The 15,974-nt window shown below is 41.6% G+C and overlaps 1 protein-coding gene across 11 annotated transcripts in view; it reads right to left on the bottom strand.

The window, feature by feature from the left end:
• The window catches only part of Pard3 (par-3 family cell polarity regulator), a 542,245-nt gene that overhangs the window by 228,455 nt on the left and 297,816 nt on the right, over positions 1-15,974 (bottom strand). For all 11 annotated transcript variants that reach the window (XM_021170615.2, XM_021170616.2, XM_029480762.1 and 8 more), the window contains exons 8-12: positions 10,393-10,518; positions 8,888-9,270; positions 3,900-4,039; positions 2,494-2,622; positions 267-305 (exon numbers count right to left, since the gene is read on the bottom strand). In XM_021170615.2, coding sequence (XP_021026274.1) covers positions 267-305; positions 2,494-2,622; positions 3,900-4,039; positions 8,888-9,270; positions 10,393-10,518 — 817 coding nt within the window. The remainder of the gene's footprint in view (positions 1-266; positions 306-2,493; positions 2,623-3,899; positions 4,040-8,887; positions 9,271-10,392; positions 10,519-15,974) is intronic.

Genomic DNA, 15,974 nt, shown 5'->3' with positions numbered 1-15,974 from the left:
TACTGTAGCAACTATGATTACCTTCATCACTGACACATCACCATATCTTTCCTGATTATACTTTATCCTACACTCTCTTAACCTCACCATATTGTACAAAGGAACAGAAAATAATCCCTCTTTATGCCTATTGGACAAGGCCTTTCCCCCAATATAGAACAAAATAAAAATTATTTTAAAATTAGATCACTTTGGTAAAGAGACAGGAAAAACAGTATCATAGTGAATTAGCAAGTATTGAAACACTCTAAAGACAAGCTTCTTACCGTTTCTTTTGGAGTCTGCATCTGGCTTGGTTCAGCATTCTAGAAGAATGAAAGAGAAATATCAGTACAGACTGGTTTTCATCATCAAGGCCAGGGACACAATGCTTTGTTAAAAAAGATTAGATTGTTTTAAAATTAGATTGTTTACATTGAAAAGTAAACATTGTAAGGTCATTATAAGTGGGCTGACATATGGCTGTCTTCTGGACTGTCAGGGTTTAGGTTCAGATTTCAGCAGTTCTTCTAGACAGAAGTCTCCCCATTCATTTACATTACCTCCTAAGCTATGTGCAGGAAAAGAAACCTCATCAAACTCTGTATCTAAATATGCTGCTATTTCTAAATGTGTTTTCCAATGTCCCCAACCAAACCTCAGGGCTATTTGACAGCTATACGGATAAAAACCAGTCTGTACAACAGTGGGAAGCACTAGAATGTATTCTATGGGAAACACATGTAATTCTTCCTATATAATACAGAACATGAAAGGTTGATAATTTGGCTTATTTAATTTTTAACAAAAGGCAAAACACCGATTAAAAAGTACTTAGATTAAGACCCTAGAACTGAGACAGAGAGAAGAGTTACATTAATTGGAGTTAAGAATTATTTTTAAACACTCACTTTGACTTTTCAGAAATGTTATTATTTTAAGTCTCAAAAAGCAGCTGCAGCAAGCATAACAGACTGACAGCCTACTGGCCCTGTCCTTAATGAAAAGCTCACAAGCAATAAATTAAATGAGGGAGGGGAGGGGGAGGGGGAGCAGCAGAAGGGAGAAACAGAAGCCTGGAAGATCCAAATTGGCCCAGAAGAACCTGCATAACCTCAGGCTGGCACTCGCTCTCCTGTGAGACTACTGAAGAACAGGGCTGCAGTTTGGCAGGCTCAGTAAGGCCAACATGCAGCCTCAGAGTGCCAGGCAGAGCTGGGGCTGCCTGCCCACCCAGGGGAGGCTGGTGCTTTGGAGGGGGCTCATTTGCAATCGAATAGAGACATCCCAGATTTAGGATCAGGTGGCATCTTAAACGCAAAATTGGATAAGAGTGGAGTAAAAGGAAAAAACGGCATTTAAATGGAGAGAGGATGCATTAAACATTTGTTAACTATGACGAAGTTTTCATAATTTATTCAAAATAAACACAACACACAAGTGTTCACTTACTACCCTCTATCAGAGTCTGATATCCCCACAAGGCCAAGTCAGATTTTCAGGTCTGTGTGTAACAAGGGATTGGACACCCATGACTGAAATTTAGCTTCAACAGATATTTAAATAAACAACTAATTTCTATGGTGAATATATCAGCCATGATGCAGCACAATGCATAATTTAAGAGAATCGGGCCTATGTGACAGATTTGGGAACTGTAGCCCTAAATCCTGTCACTTGTCAGGGCTACACAAAGCTAGCAGCTAGCTGAAAGGAGATATCAAACATCTGAGATGGCTCGGGTCAAATCTGCTTCGGGATATTTAAGATGCTGCTTGTGCCTGAGCCAAGACAACCTTCTAACCACATCAAAAGATAAGGCCGACTCTTCTAAACAAGCCACTTTTATACCTAAGTATAGAAAATTCACATATAAATAATAAAAACAACAGTTTTTTTTCAAAAGCATATTCAGAACTACATTTACGCTCTGTTATCTTATTCCCACACCAAAACCATTTCGACACCTCTGCTTAATGGTTAACATCAGTGTGGAGGGCAAAGGCGAGCTATAAACAGTGACTATTGTTTATGTTTTTCCAACCAAGGTCACCTGTGCTTGCAACATGTCTTTATTTTCCTGACACTAATTTTGTTAAGTTTCCCTATCCATCAAACAGGAAGCGCCATTAACTTTGCTTAGGTTGTGTTTACTACAAAAATCTAAAACCCAAAAACCTGTCATACGAGAAGAGGGTTTGGCAGTGTTTTGAGTATACTCTTTGGGGTGATCTTGGGTTTCAACAGGGTTAGCAGGAGAAACAGTGATAAACACAGGATTTCCCTGAAACCTTCCCTGTAAGCTGTTTATTAAGCACCTATCCACGCATAGTTGAGGCGTCTATTGCTAAGACTGGTGTGGTTGAGAATGCTTTGCATTGAGATATGCATGAAGAAAATAAAAACTAGAGACCCCTGATGGCAGGTGGACACAAACATTCACCACTGAGTAGGCAGCCTAGGTCACTGGTTCACATGCATGAGGAGTCTTCCATCTGCCTTACAGTTACACACCATTTCCCTTGGGTGGAAAGCCTCTTCCTGACGAAAGACCAGAAGGCTCACAGTCCCCTCCATCTTGGTGCTTCTCAACAGGGAAACAACTTCCTCCTGGGATTTGCCTGCTAAATCTACTCCATTGACCTAAAACAAAGAGAAAACGTTTAGTTACAACCCTGTCCAGAACTGCAGAGGAAGAAAAGCCAGAGATCCAGAACTGACAGTGTTGGTTAGTAAGTGAGAGTCTTTCTGTGCAAATTTTGGTCATGACCAGGTAACCATAGAAGCTTTGGTGGCTCATAAAAGAAGTCGATCAGGTAGCCAGATGTCAGTGAGGAAGTAATAAATGCTTTATTGCTCACTCATAAACCAGAGCTGCAACTGCCACAAACATGCCATAAACAGAGCAACCAGGAGGTCAAGTCAACATAAAGCCACTACAAGAACTAAGCTCTTGAACAGCCTGTGTGCAACAGGTTTTCCAACAGTCAAACAGGAGAATACAGCAGGAGTCTTTAGTACAAATGTGTTGTTTCAGTGAAAATGAAGAATACTCTATCATTAAAAGGTAAACACTAAACACCAAAAAGAATCACTAAAAAAAAGATAAATACATACATACACATACACATATATATATATACATACATACATATATACATACATACATACCAGTTTGGTAGGGAAAATAATGACCCAGTGTTGAACTCTTGCTTAAAATCCCTAGTGAGGGCACTTGGGTATGGCTCAGTTGTAGGCGTGTAGCTTGATGCTGTGAGGCACAGCTCAGTACAGAAACACTAGCATGAGTGTGGAATCTAGCTTCATTTAGAAAAATAGATCTTAAGTTCTGAGTTGGTGCCTCTTTCTTTTGCACAGCTTCCAACATCAGAAATTATGTCTATGCGTATGTTTGCAGTGACCTTAAATGCCAGTGAAGTTAAACTATAAGCATCAAAAGGAGATTGCTAAAATCTGTTTTCCTTGCTGATGACGTTGGATGCTGTGTCTCAGTTCGTGGTCCAGGTTGCCATGCCAACCTTTTGGCCTTCCTGCAAGACCATGTTCACTTTATCTGTCTTGGTTCTGTTGTCTAAGTAGCTGACTTGCCTATGCTGACACATATTCTGTAGAAAGCTGTCTAAAAATCAAAATCACAGAGGTATGGTACATGCATAATGACAAGATACGCTCTGGGCTCATAGACCAAATATCTATATAGTTAATATTTATGAATAATCTAGACATAAAGATAATCCCTTCAGATAACAGGAGAAACATACAGTAAAACAAATTGTTTTCTGGTGCAACACTCCTGCTAAAATACACAATTTTCTATTTCATGAAAATATTTCCAAGCTAGTTCCCAAAGAAAGGAATTTTTCGGGGAAGCCAGAAGTGCTGGCCTAGAAGCCACTCACCTCTATTAGCCGGTCTCCTGCCTTGAGTCTGCCATCCTGAATGGCAGCCCCTCGAGGAAGGATATTCTTGACATAAATGGGAGCTGAGCCACCTATGGTGACGTCCCTGGAGGTGATGCTGAATCCCAGTCCTTCTGTACCTAAGACAGAGACAGAGACATCTGTAGGTGCTGCTGTATACTGTGCATGTGCGCCACACACCAAGGACTGGATGCTACCCTGCATTGTAAGCTGGCCCCATACTCTGTATTGGTTTTACATTTGATAACATCCAATGGCCTATGCTTCTTTTTTTAATGCTTTAAAACGTTTAATGAAGTTTTCAAACTGGACTGTTTGGAAGATTTAAACTGTTTAGCATTAGAAGCCATTAATCTTCTTTGGTGGTCTTACCAAGGGCAAATTCAAGTTAATAAACTCATATGTGAACTTTAAGTCTTTGGATACCAAATGGGCCTGACAGCTCTACTTGAAGAGACTGCCCCACCTAGGGATCCATCCCATATACAGATACCAAAACCAGACACTATTGCGGATGCCAAGAAGTGTTGACAGGAGCCTGATATGGCTGACTCCTGAGAGGCTCTGACAGAACCTAACAAATACTGAGGTGGGTGCTCACAGCTAAGCACGGGGTACCCATTGGAGGAGTTAGAGAAAGGACTGAAGGAGCTGAAGGGGTTTGCAACCCCATAGGAAGAACAATATCAACCAACCTGACCCCCCCAGAGCTCCCAAGGTCTAAACCACCAACCAAAAAATATACATGGAGGGACCCATGGCTCCAGCCGCATATGTAGCAGAGGATGGCCTTGTCGGACATCAGTGGGAGGAGACGCCCTTGGTCCTGTGAAGGCTCGATGCCCCAGTGTAGAAGAATATCAGGACAGGGAAGCTGGAGTGGGTGGGTGGGGGTAGCACCCTCATAGAAGCAGGGGGAGGGAGAAGAGGATAGGGGGTTTCCAGAGGGGAAACCGGGAAAGGGGATAACATTTGAAATGTAAATAAATAAAATATCCAATTTTTTTTTAAAAAAGAAGAAATCAGGAATAAAAATTTCTGTTAAAATATATAAAAATATATAAAATCTTTGGGGTCTGGCAAGATGGCTCCGAGGTTCAGAGCACTGTGTTGTTTTAGAAGACTTGGGTTTGATTCCCAGCACCATATGGTGGCTCACCACAGCTCTAGTGCCTCTTTGGCCTCCACAAGCACGGCATGTGGTGTACAGACATACGTGTACTATGTCTATACACACTGAATAAAAATAAACTGGAAAAACTCTATGAAACCTCAAAAATCAAGTATTGGGGATAATGGTATTCAGATCGAGAGCATGAAGCAGGAGAAAGGGGGAAAAAAGTGCTCAGGGATGGTACACAGAACAGTAATATTTTTAGTAAGTACCCTTCCTCATGCCCCGAGTACAGCCACCAACTTAGATACATGAACTCTGCTGCTTACCTTTGTCAAGTTCCCTTTCCAAGTAACTGAAATGCTCCCATGCGTGGTCCCATTCCCCACACTGGGCAGATCACTCAGGAAAGAATCCACCCGGGATGAGGGATACTAAACCCTAAGGTCACCCTCTCATGTTTAAAGGCACCAAGGTTAATGGGATATCAGTAACTATTTTCTTGCTTTAATGACTCCACGTTGTCTTTGGTAGACTCCTTCGCAAACAATCTTAGACCAGTAATGTTGGGGAAAGAAGTGACATCCCATTAGAACCCAGAAGTAAAGAACAGAACCACACTAAGGTGCAGCGTGTTTGGAACCTGACAAATTTCTACGGAGTCACAGAATTCTCTAACACTTCTAAAGAGAAATTTCTATTTGAGAGCATTTATTTCTTGGGCTACATTTCAGTTAATAGGATGTCAAAGGGATGGCCGTGGTGAGAAGGATGAAGAGATATGCAGGGTCAAGAGTGGAGAAGAGTAGCCAAGCGTGACACGGGGTTCACATAAAAATGAATCAAAACGTGTAACACACAAGAAAACTGACCAAACATTATGAGTTGAAGAGAGAAAAGAACAGAAATGAATCTCAGTAGTTCCTGAAACGAAACACGCCAGAAACACTCTCAGGCTCAGAACAAACCCTCTATGCCCAACCGGAAACCACGTTCAGATTGACCGTTAGGTTTCTGCTATTGTCTGTCCTGAAGCCTTGAATGGCAAGCTGTCTATATGAATTTTACTAATTATTCTTCTGAGGCTGTCCCATATGTCTCTGTGCCTTCACAAGACTCTAATGGCTGGCAATAACATCTATTAAGAAAGGATTTTAAATTATTCTCTTTGGCAATATTAATTCATACAAACAACAAAGATGGACTATTATATGAACCACAATTCTATTAAAATAACAGCAGTAACCCCTAAATCTATGAGTCAGAAGTTCAGGCAATGACCTTTAAGGGAAAGATAAATAGATGTCAATTTTCATCTGGTGAAGCCAACAAGACATTCTGCTCTGATGGAAACAGATTACTAACCTTCTCCTCTCGCTTTATTAAAAAGCTAATTTCTACAAAAGAGCAGGGGATTTGAGAATGCCAGAGCGGTAATAAATATTAAGAAATCATAATTATTGAAGCAAGTGAGTTGGGGCTTCTCTGTAATGCAGCCTCATGTGACACAGTACCAAAATTATTTCAGTGAGTGATTATCCCAGAGACTTCTCTTTTTAGCACAAAGCATTGACTCCAGCTTGCAAACTAATATCACTTAGAGCACAAAGGTTTACTTTGAGTTGAACATATATTTTACATGATCACACTATTTTTAATGGGCTTCATGGAAGTCCCTCAATGTTACAAGAACTGGTAAAAAAAAAAAAAGCCATAATTTTCCAGCTACAAGGAAATGTTTAATTCTAAAGCAATCATTATGGCCATATCTGTATTCAGTCCTAATCAAAGACAATCAATGTTCTCTTCCTTCTTAAGTATAGTCAACACAATCTGTTTATGTAAAACATCTGTAGGCACTGCTGTAAAGGCAGCAGCCACTTCTGTTGCATATTTTCTCTGCTGGTTAACAAAAATTAATACAAACCTATGGGACGCTGCATCATTCAGATTAGCAAAAATCTGAGAAAGATTTAAATAAAACCCACCACTTTCAATTTTCTTTTATAAATGAAGATTAGACTTCCTGAATTAGTCTAATAAATGGCTTCCATCTTTCTAAATGATACAAAGCAAAGCTAATATTATTAAAATACTAAAAAAATATTGACTCCTTTAATAGTAAGTAAGATAACCCTCAATGAATGAGCCCACCTTACATCATAATTTGTCATATTTATTATTTGTGCAAAAGTTCAATTGATTGAATGAATGCTCCTCCTTCAGTAAAGAGACGTATGATGTTATAAATAGTGTTATTTATGAAGTAGCCAGACACTGGCTAAGTGAATACCGTCTTTGTCTAGGGAATAGGAGCGGGAGCTTTATTTTTCATACACCACTGTTGTGGCACTTGACATATTTTTGGTTAAAACCCAAAGCCTGTCACTTGAGTGGAGAGAGGAGAATGTGAATTGGACCATCCCCTTCCTGACAATAGACAGAAAACAGCGCGCTTCCCATACAGCTTGCAAAGCGTAGAAGCACAGTGTCAAGTCCTGTCTGTGCCAATCAAGTATTGGTGGCTCAAAAAGCCAATCATCAGAAGCTGTGGCTCAAAGTTCAGTGAAAGAATTGTTCTAGGAAGGAGACAGCAGGTGCACAGCATCTCCAGTGCTACCCTATGGAAAGGAGAATGAACTGAATGCCACAGTATGAAAGACATGCGGGCAAGGGTTTGCCATCCACAGCGGCCAAGCACAGGTTAGTCATTCTGGATGACTCTCCAGCCCCTACTGGAGCCGGCTGAGCTCAGAAAGGCATTTTCTTCTTAAATAAAGCTATAATTTGAAAGGCACGGTTTTGAAATGCTCAGCTAAAAGAATACACAGTAAGCAAAGTGTGTCTTGTCCTTGACAGAATGTCACTGGCCATCTGAAGGTCAAGTGTGGCTGTCACTCTGCATAATAGAGAAGACTAACTGTAAGCGTGTCCCCATGTACATGGATCTGCCATGTTCCCGTGTGCACTTATTTGTCACCTACAGGAGGAGCTACATAAGTAAATCACTAAAAGTGGGGAAGACTTAGCAGCACCCATCAAGGAAATGAAGTCATATTTTAGAAAACAGAGAGCAAACAGATAACTCAAACATAGGTGCCCTTTCCTATGACATGCTGAAGACTACACAGAGACCTCTCACATCCTACTTAACGCAATGTCTTGGCATGGTAGCCAATCAAGACAGTCAGACCTCCATTATTATTCTAGACATTGAAGGAAAACCTGTAATTTTTAGTATAAAAAAATGCTACCCTAGGAAAAATAGCTGATCCTTGTAAACATATGTTGTAACTTCTTCTGAACCTTTACATTTTAATTAGATTTCTTCTCCATTTATGTGTACACATATGTAGGCAATTGCATATGTATCTGTGTGTGTGTGTGTGTGTGTGTATACCAGAGGCGAGAGTGCAGAGTCTTACTCAAACATTCTCTGACTTATGTTTCGAGACAGTCTCTTCCTGAACCTGGAGCTTGGCAGTTTGTCTAGACTGGCTAGTCACGTAGAAAGCCACCTGCCCTCCTCCCAAACCCCCCATCAATGCCTGGCTCTTATGTAAATGTTGGGAATCTGAACTCAGGTCCTCATGCATATACAACAGGCACTTTACCATCAAATCCATCTCCATAGCCCTTTGTGTGTTTTAAGTTTGAGTAGGAATAAAGACCAGGGCAGAATACCCTGCAAGCAAACAGGGAGCCTTGGGCTTTATTCTAGGCACTACACACTTCACAGAGGAAGATAACAACAAAGAAACACAACTACCCCCACCTCCGTACCCAAGGTACTCTCTTTAAGTAGTTGCTCATCTTCTTAAAGAAACCCCATCTGCAACTAAATGCATCCTACCTTTCTTAAGCTGGATGTTGAGCCTCTTGCCTACTTTCTTCGTGTTGTACACACTGCCTACACTGGTACTAAGCACACTGGGTGGAGCCAAGGCCGGGGCTGCGGGTGGTTTGGTTGAGGCGTGAGCACTATGAGGTAGTCGGGGGTGAGCATCCAGCTGCTCGGGTGGCTGACTCAGTCTGGGTGCTCTGGGCAATGCTTGAGGGGCATTGTTGGCCACACTCCTATTGGCCACACAGTGGCTGTCAGGGCTGAAGCGGCCTGGGGAGTAGTTGTTCTTCTCGTGTTGGGAGAGTTGTTCATACTGCTCCTTGTTTGCTGCAGGGACCACGTGGAACCAAATGACACGCGCACGCATGGCTTGGCGGAACATATGTTGTGCTCTGGATTTGACAAAGAGTGGAAGATTAGCAAATGAAGACCAGCAGAGCAGAAGATAACATGAGCTTGATTAAGTATACTAATTAAGCAGTAAGAACCAACAGGCTGTTGGAACCATTCAGGAACCACGTTGCAAGCTCCGATAAAAGCAGGGCAGTTTCTCCAAATATAAATTTCTCATTCTGTAAATAAAAATGATAAACCTATCTAGGACTGTAGATAAAATACAGTGCCCACACAGTAAAGCATCAATAATGATAAGTGCTAACACATGTATTCTAGTTTAATACTGATGGAAATTAAACATAGCTTTCTTTCTCACAGGTGGATACAAGCTGCAGTCCATGGGCCACATACAGGAAAGCTATGAATACAGTCCAACACATTTATTGATGGTAATGACACATCGCAATGTCAAAGGCTGGATATCCCTGTACAGAATTATCCTGTAATAACAAAGGCATGAAGTATGTTCTTACTAAGGGGTCATAGAAATTTTAAAGAAATACTTTATAGTATACTTATGGAGATAGCGGAGGCAACCAGCCAGTCATCACTTATCAGTAAAATTGGTTCAAGTTTGTTGCAGAAATCTGACAAATACTAAGTCCTGCAAACAGATTCTAATGATGCACCAACTCCCCCCGCCCCCCGCCTGCCTGTTATGGAGCCCTAAGACCCATTGTAAGGCAGCTCCCACTGATGCTGGCCCAGGTCTCTCAACCAAGTGAGAGTGCTATCCACACCTACCAATTCTAAAAGGTTTAGTTGTTCTTATTTTTAACTCAATAAGAGCTTCAATTGGGATAAAGAACACCCTAGAAAGGCACAGTATTGTGACTCAGAGAAGCCTTTCTCCTTATTTACACTGCAAAGGACAAGGCTGGACTTCCTGAAAGCAGTGTGATATTAAACTCAGGTCCATAACTCAGCTCACTTGGTTACAGGGTGTTCTAGATATAGATCAGTGGGTGTAGTTACATCAAGTTTTATTAAATTCTGGATAGAATACTAGGTAACGGCATTACACCATCTCCTCTGGTACAGGACTCGGTAATGTGTCCGAGTAGCTCAGCTGAAGGAACCCCATCACCGCCAGGGGAGAGGACCAGAAGTACACTTACTGCTCAAATCTTCTGTTTCGAAGGTCTCCATCGTTAATCCTCACAATGCAGTCATTCTCATGGAAAAGGTTTTCTTGCTCAGCCTTACCACCTTTCTCCAACCGCTTCACTAACAACCCCAGTGTTCTGGAACATCAAGAACGTGAACAGTTATAGGGGTAACATTCCCTCCACGTGCTTTCGCTATCGTGTACATGGTTACAGACTCCCTTAAAAGGGGATGGGCTACAGTGCTATTAATATGTGTTCCAGTAACACACTGGGAGAGACCACAACAGTCTCAATGATCTGTACAAATTGACCCTTTAATGATTACCGGAAATCTTTTTCTGACTTGTCAGTATCAGCTGTCTGAGACTAAGTGCATACTAACTCTGCTCCCAGCTGCTTAGGGTATCGAGGGCATCACAGTCTGAAGAGGGATGAATGGCTTTGGTGGGATGCTGCTTCAGTTCAGATGACTGCAAGCAACTCCCTTATTTCACAGCACAGTGGGTCAGGAGGAACACAGCACAAACCCTCACTGTTCAGGGTTTGGAGGATAACAGCAAAGTCTTTTAGAGAGCTAGAGAGAGACTTTCCCTTCACAATTCTACAGTAGGTCCAATAATTGGAATTTCAAAACTTGGTGAGTCTCTCCCTTAACTAAGTGATCTGCTTCCACACTCCTAGTCAAAAGGGGGAAGGAAACGAAGCAGGAAAGTGGTTCAAGGGACATCACTTAGCATTTCTCTGATCTGCGTCGGGACTCATGCTTTAAGAGAGAACAAGAAATGAACTTCATAGAGAAGGAGACAAAGTAAAAAGACAAAATTATTAATATTCGTGTGGTGGTTTGGATGAAAATGCCCCCACTAGCTCAGGTAGCTGAAGTGTGTTCCCCAGTTGTTGGCGAGTTTGTGGAGTGTTATAGAGCCTATGCAAGGTGCAATCTCATTGGGGGAAAAGCACTGAGGGGCAGGCTTTAAGGGTTTATAGCTTTGCTGCCCGCTTCCAGTTCATCACTCTGGCTTGTGTTTGTAGCTGAAAATGTGATCGCTCGGCCTCTTGCTCCAGCTGTCTTTAGCCATGTCTCCCACCATGATGGATCCTTGGTCCTTTAATAAACTCTTAGAATAACAAAGTCAAACTTCTGACCATGAGTCACTTCTGGCCCCATTTATCAGAGCAACAGAAAAGTAACTCAAGAGTTGGTACCAGAGAGTGGGCAGTGGCCACGAAGAACCTGGTCATGTGGTTGTTAGAAGAAATGGGGAAGGCTTTGGAACTCTGCAGTAGAGAAGGAGCTAAATTCTATAAGCAGAGCTTGAAGGACCATTCCAGACCCCACCCGGCTAAGCATCCAATTTGTAAAAGAAGGCTCAAGAGCTTTTCTAGATGGTCATCCCAAGATAATGATCTGAAAACTGTGCAGAGTTACCTGTTTTACTTCTGGTCTTTCCGTGGTATTGTTTTCAGTGCTGGGCAAGCACTGTACCGCTGAGATAATTATGAAACATCAGTGAAGATTGTCTTTCTAAATTGCCCTTCTGTGTAGTCAAATGTACTAGCAATGCTAATGTATGATAAAAATATTGCAAATCACTGGGCATGATGGCACATGCCTCTAATCCCAGCACTTAAAAGTTCTACACTAGCCTGAATCTATAAAGCAAGTTCAAGGACCTGTTACATAGACAAACCCTGCTGAAGACAGTGGAGGGTGTTATGACTTGCAGAAATGAAAGGCGGGACAGGAAGTATAGCAATCTGAGCTTCAGCAGCCACTCCAGGTAACAGTAATGACAGATAATGGGGCAGGAGGCTACACCCTGGGTAACATAGTGACACGTGGTGCCAGGTAATCAGGAACTGCCTGATTGATGATGTACTAAGATGATGTAATTGGCTTCTCCACAATGCTAGGATCATTATCTCCAGGGAATGAATGGATGGAAAGGTCAAGTGCTATAATCTGCAAACATCTCTCATTGGCTCCACAGAATGAAAGTGAACACAAAAGGAATGTGGTGAAAGATCAAAGAACACCTTCAGAGAAAACAAGTACAGTCTCGGGAAAATACAAAGGTGTTCTGACCAATCCACAGGAAGCTGAAGGGTCAGGCATGTTCAATGACCCGGAAGTAGCTGGGTGACTGACAAGACCCATTTGCATGCTACTGGCCACCACCACCACCCTCAGCTGTCTCAGGGCCCCAGTAAGAAAAGAAGCACATCCTAGGCCGGTCAGTCAGTTGGTCTGTCTGTTTGTCCATCTATGTCCATGTTTCTGTTTGTCTGTCTCTCTCTGAATTTTTTTGTTTGTATTTTTGTGACAGAGTTTTAGCCTAGGCTGGCCTCAAGAGATCCATCTGCCTCTGCCTCCCGAGCACTGGCATTAAAGGTGTGTGTCATCCCCCACCTGGCTAAGTATATATCTCATAAACTAAACTCAACAGCTTCAGCATAGTTTGTTCCAAAGTAACTTGGAGATAGATAGATAGATAACAGACAGACATCTATGTTATTTTATTGGAGCATTGTGGGAATGAAGAAGGTCTCAGGGTCTATGAGCTGTCAGGGTACAGCGTATGCTTCCCTTCTTGGGAGCAACTGCTAGTTCCTAAGGGGCAACAGTGACCCATCAGGAGCTATGGGAGAAAAGAAGACCAGCTCTTGGAGGTGGTTCAAGAATCCGAGCCACCCATGTTGGATGCACTGAGCCACGGGGTTGAGAAGAGACCCAGTGCTTTATGAATGAGGCTGGAGAGGTTTTTGAAGAAATGACTTCAGTGCTAGGTCATGTGGAAACATGCCTGTTCTACCCGCCATGTGAACTTCAGGCAGATCTTAAATCAGTCACAGACTTCCGAAAGAATGCAATTTTCTTTTCTTGTTAGACTAAAAATTTCTCAAATCTACGCTTCTCCTACTGTTTACTAAAATGCTTTTTTTTTCCCTTCTTAGAAGGGAAGAGAAGAACAGGAGGAGGAAAGGGATGAGGTGGAAGGGGAAGGGAAGAAGGAAGGAAGGGAGAGAGAGGAGGAGGGGTGGACAGTAAAAAAATATTATCTCCACTGGGTACAAATCTCAATTTCATATCTGTCTTTCTTTAAACCCTTCTCACACAGTTGCTGAACAGTCTCTCTCAGGAGCAGGAGGAGGGAAAGCAAGCTGCCGGATGCTGCATCTCTGTGTGTGATTTTTGGTTGCATAATTAGAAATTTAACTGCTCAGATTATATTAAGGATTCACCACTACATTTTTACAAGGTTCATTAGCCTAATTATACACTTAATTCAAACAAACTCAGTTGCACATGTTAACATTTTAATTCTAAGTATAAATTATAACCAATGATAAAACTGAAAATAAGTAACAAATGTTTTATTGACATTTAAATTGGCTGAGGTAGTTTAAGTTCTGCTTTGACAATCTCCACTCCCAGAACACCCGGCTCTATGGGAATGAAGACGGCTTATCTTAATAAATCCTGATGCAATACAAACATGACAGTAAGGACAGGATATGAATGGGGGTCCTGGCAAAAAGACCTTGTCAGCTACCCAAGGGTTACATGTGGGAATTAACAGTTACACATGACTCAGAATCACAGCCCTGGCCACAGCTACAGAAGGAAAGTTTGAACTTTATAGGCATTTTAGTTAAAATAACAATCCTCACAGAGAGGAGATCTTGTTAAACATACTAATATAATTTTTTTTTGTATGTAATACAATATCATGTGCAAAGACATTTCTAAAAGGAAGTTTTAATTTAAAAAGGGTTCTTATAAAGAACCTGGTAGAGGGCTCGCCAGCAAGTGCGATGCCCTAGGCAGGATATCCAGCACAACCACAAACAAAATAAATACGCAGATGCTGGGTAAAGTGGACAAAAACCTAAATTGAGATGGAGAGTTTCTTCAAATTAAAGTGGAAATTAAACATTATTCTGCTTCTTTAAAACACACACACACACAATTTTCCTAAAACTATAAAAAGGACAGAGTCAAATTCAACCCAGATACTTGGGCAAGCTCCTAATAAGCCCTCAGGCCAATAACAGACAGACAGACAGCATGTGGACAAGCCAATCACTAATAGACTGGAAGATTGAATTTAAAAAAAAAGGGAAATAGATATTGAGGACATAAAATGAATGTCTTGCTTTGGATGCTCTATAAAGAAAAAGGTTATTAACTGGGAAAATACACAGTGATAGAGGTATAGATGATATAAATATAGCTAAGTATTAGCCTTAGCGGAAAGAAGAGCCAAGCTCAGATTCTGCTGGGATATTTAAATGGGTTAGTATCTAACTTTCTAAAGCTACATGCCAATTATTCAAATATATACATATATGAATAGAGAAACTTTCTTTCTCTATGTGTCTTAGTTAGAGTTTTACTATTGTGAACAGACACCATGTCCATGGCAAGTCTTATAAAGGACAACATTTAATTAGGGGTAGCTTACAGGTTCAGAGGTTCATTATCATCAAGGGGGAGCATGGCACATCTAGGCAGGCATGGTTCGGGAGGAGCCGAGTGTTCTACACCTTCATCTGAAGGCTGCTAGTAGAAGACTGACTTTCAGGCAGCTAGGGTGAAGGTCTTAAGCTCATGCCCACAGTGACACACCTACTCCAACAAGACCACACCTGCTAATAATGCCACTTCCTGAGCTAAGCTTATACAAACCAGCACACCATGGCCAAGGCAACTTACAGAAGACAGAGTTTATTTAGGGCTTACAGTTTCAGAAGGTGAGTCTGTGACCATAATATCCTAGTAGGCATGTAGGTATGATGCTATATTACTAGTAACTAGGAGCTTAAGCCTTAAGACACAAACACAAGGCAGAGAGAGAGAGAGACAGACAGAGAGACAGAGAGAGCGCCAGGAATAGTGTGTTTTGAAGCAACACATGTCCTCAAATAAGGACACATTTCCTGATTCTTACCAAGCAGTTTCGACAGCTGGGGATCAAGTATTCAAAAATATGAGCCTCTGGGGTCATTCTCAGTCAAACCACCACAGATATGTATATAAAAAGCACGAAGTGATTAATAAATAGGGTACCTTCCAACAGAAGCCAGCAGCAGGAAGCTAGAACACTCCAAGACCCACAGACTATGCCCTTCATGCTAAAACCCCATCTTACCAGAACCGCAATCAAACCTACATAGACTTGGATCTTCCCTAAGTGTTCTGATAAAATATCAGACATGAAGGAGAATTTTGGAAGTACCTTTTGCCAATCAGAAGATAATAAATGTGTTTGGTTTACGTTCCCCTTTCCCAAGAATTTCTAAGAACGAGGAGCGTGCATTTGTTAGGAATAATTAATAGTTAGATTAAAAAAAAAAGAGCCTTTCCTATTATGCAGCGAGTAAATAAGAAAGCATAGATTTATGAATGAAACAGGAAGCAGCAACAGAGGCAATTCATGTATGACAAATGGTCAACTGTAGGCTCATGCAGGCCATGAACCACACTCTGCCAGCATGAGGATGTGGAGAAAGAGGAACACTCCTCCATTGTTGGTGGGATTGCAAGCTTGTACAACCACTCTGGAAATCAGTCTGGCGGTTCCTCAGAA

The sequence above is a fragment of the Mus caroli genome, chromosome 8 (genome assembly GCF_900094665.2).
Source record: "Mus caroli chromosome 8, CAROLI_EIJ_v1.1, whole genome shotgun sequence".
Taxonomy (NCBI): domain Eukaryota; kingdom Metazoa; phylum Chordata; class Mammalia; order Rodentia; family Muridae; genus Mus; species Mus caroli.
The sequence above is the reverse complement of the archived record's forward strand: the minus strand, read 5'-3'. Positions and strand labels throughout refer to the sequence as shown.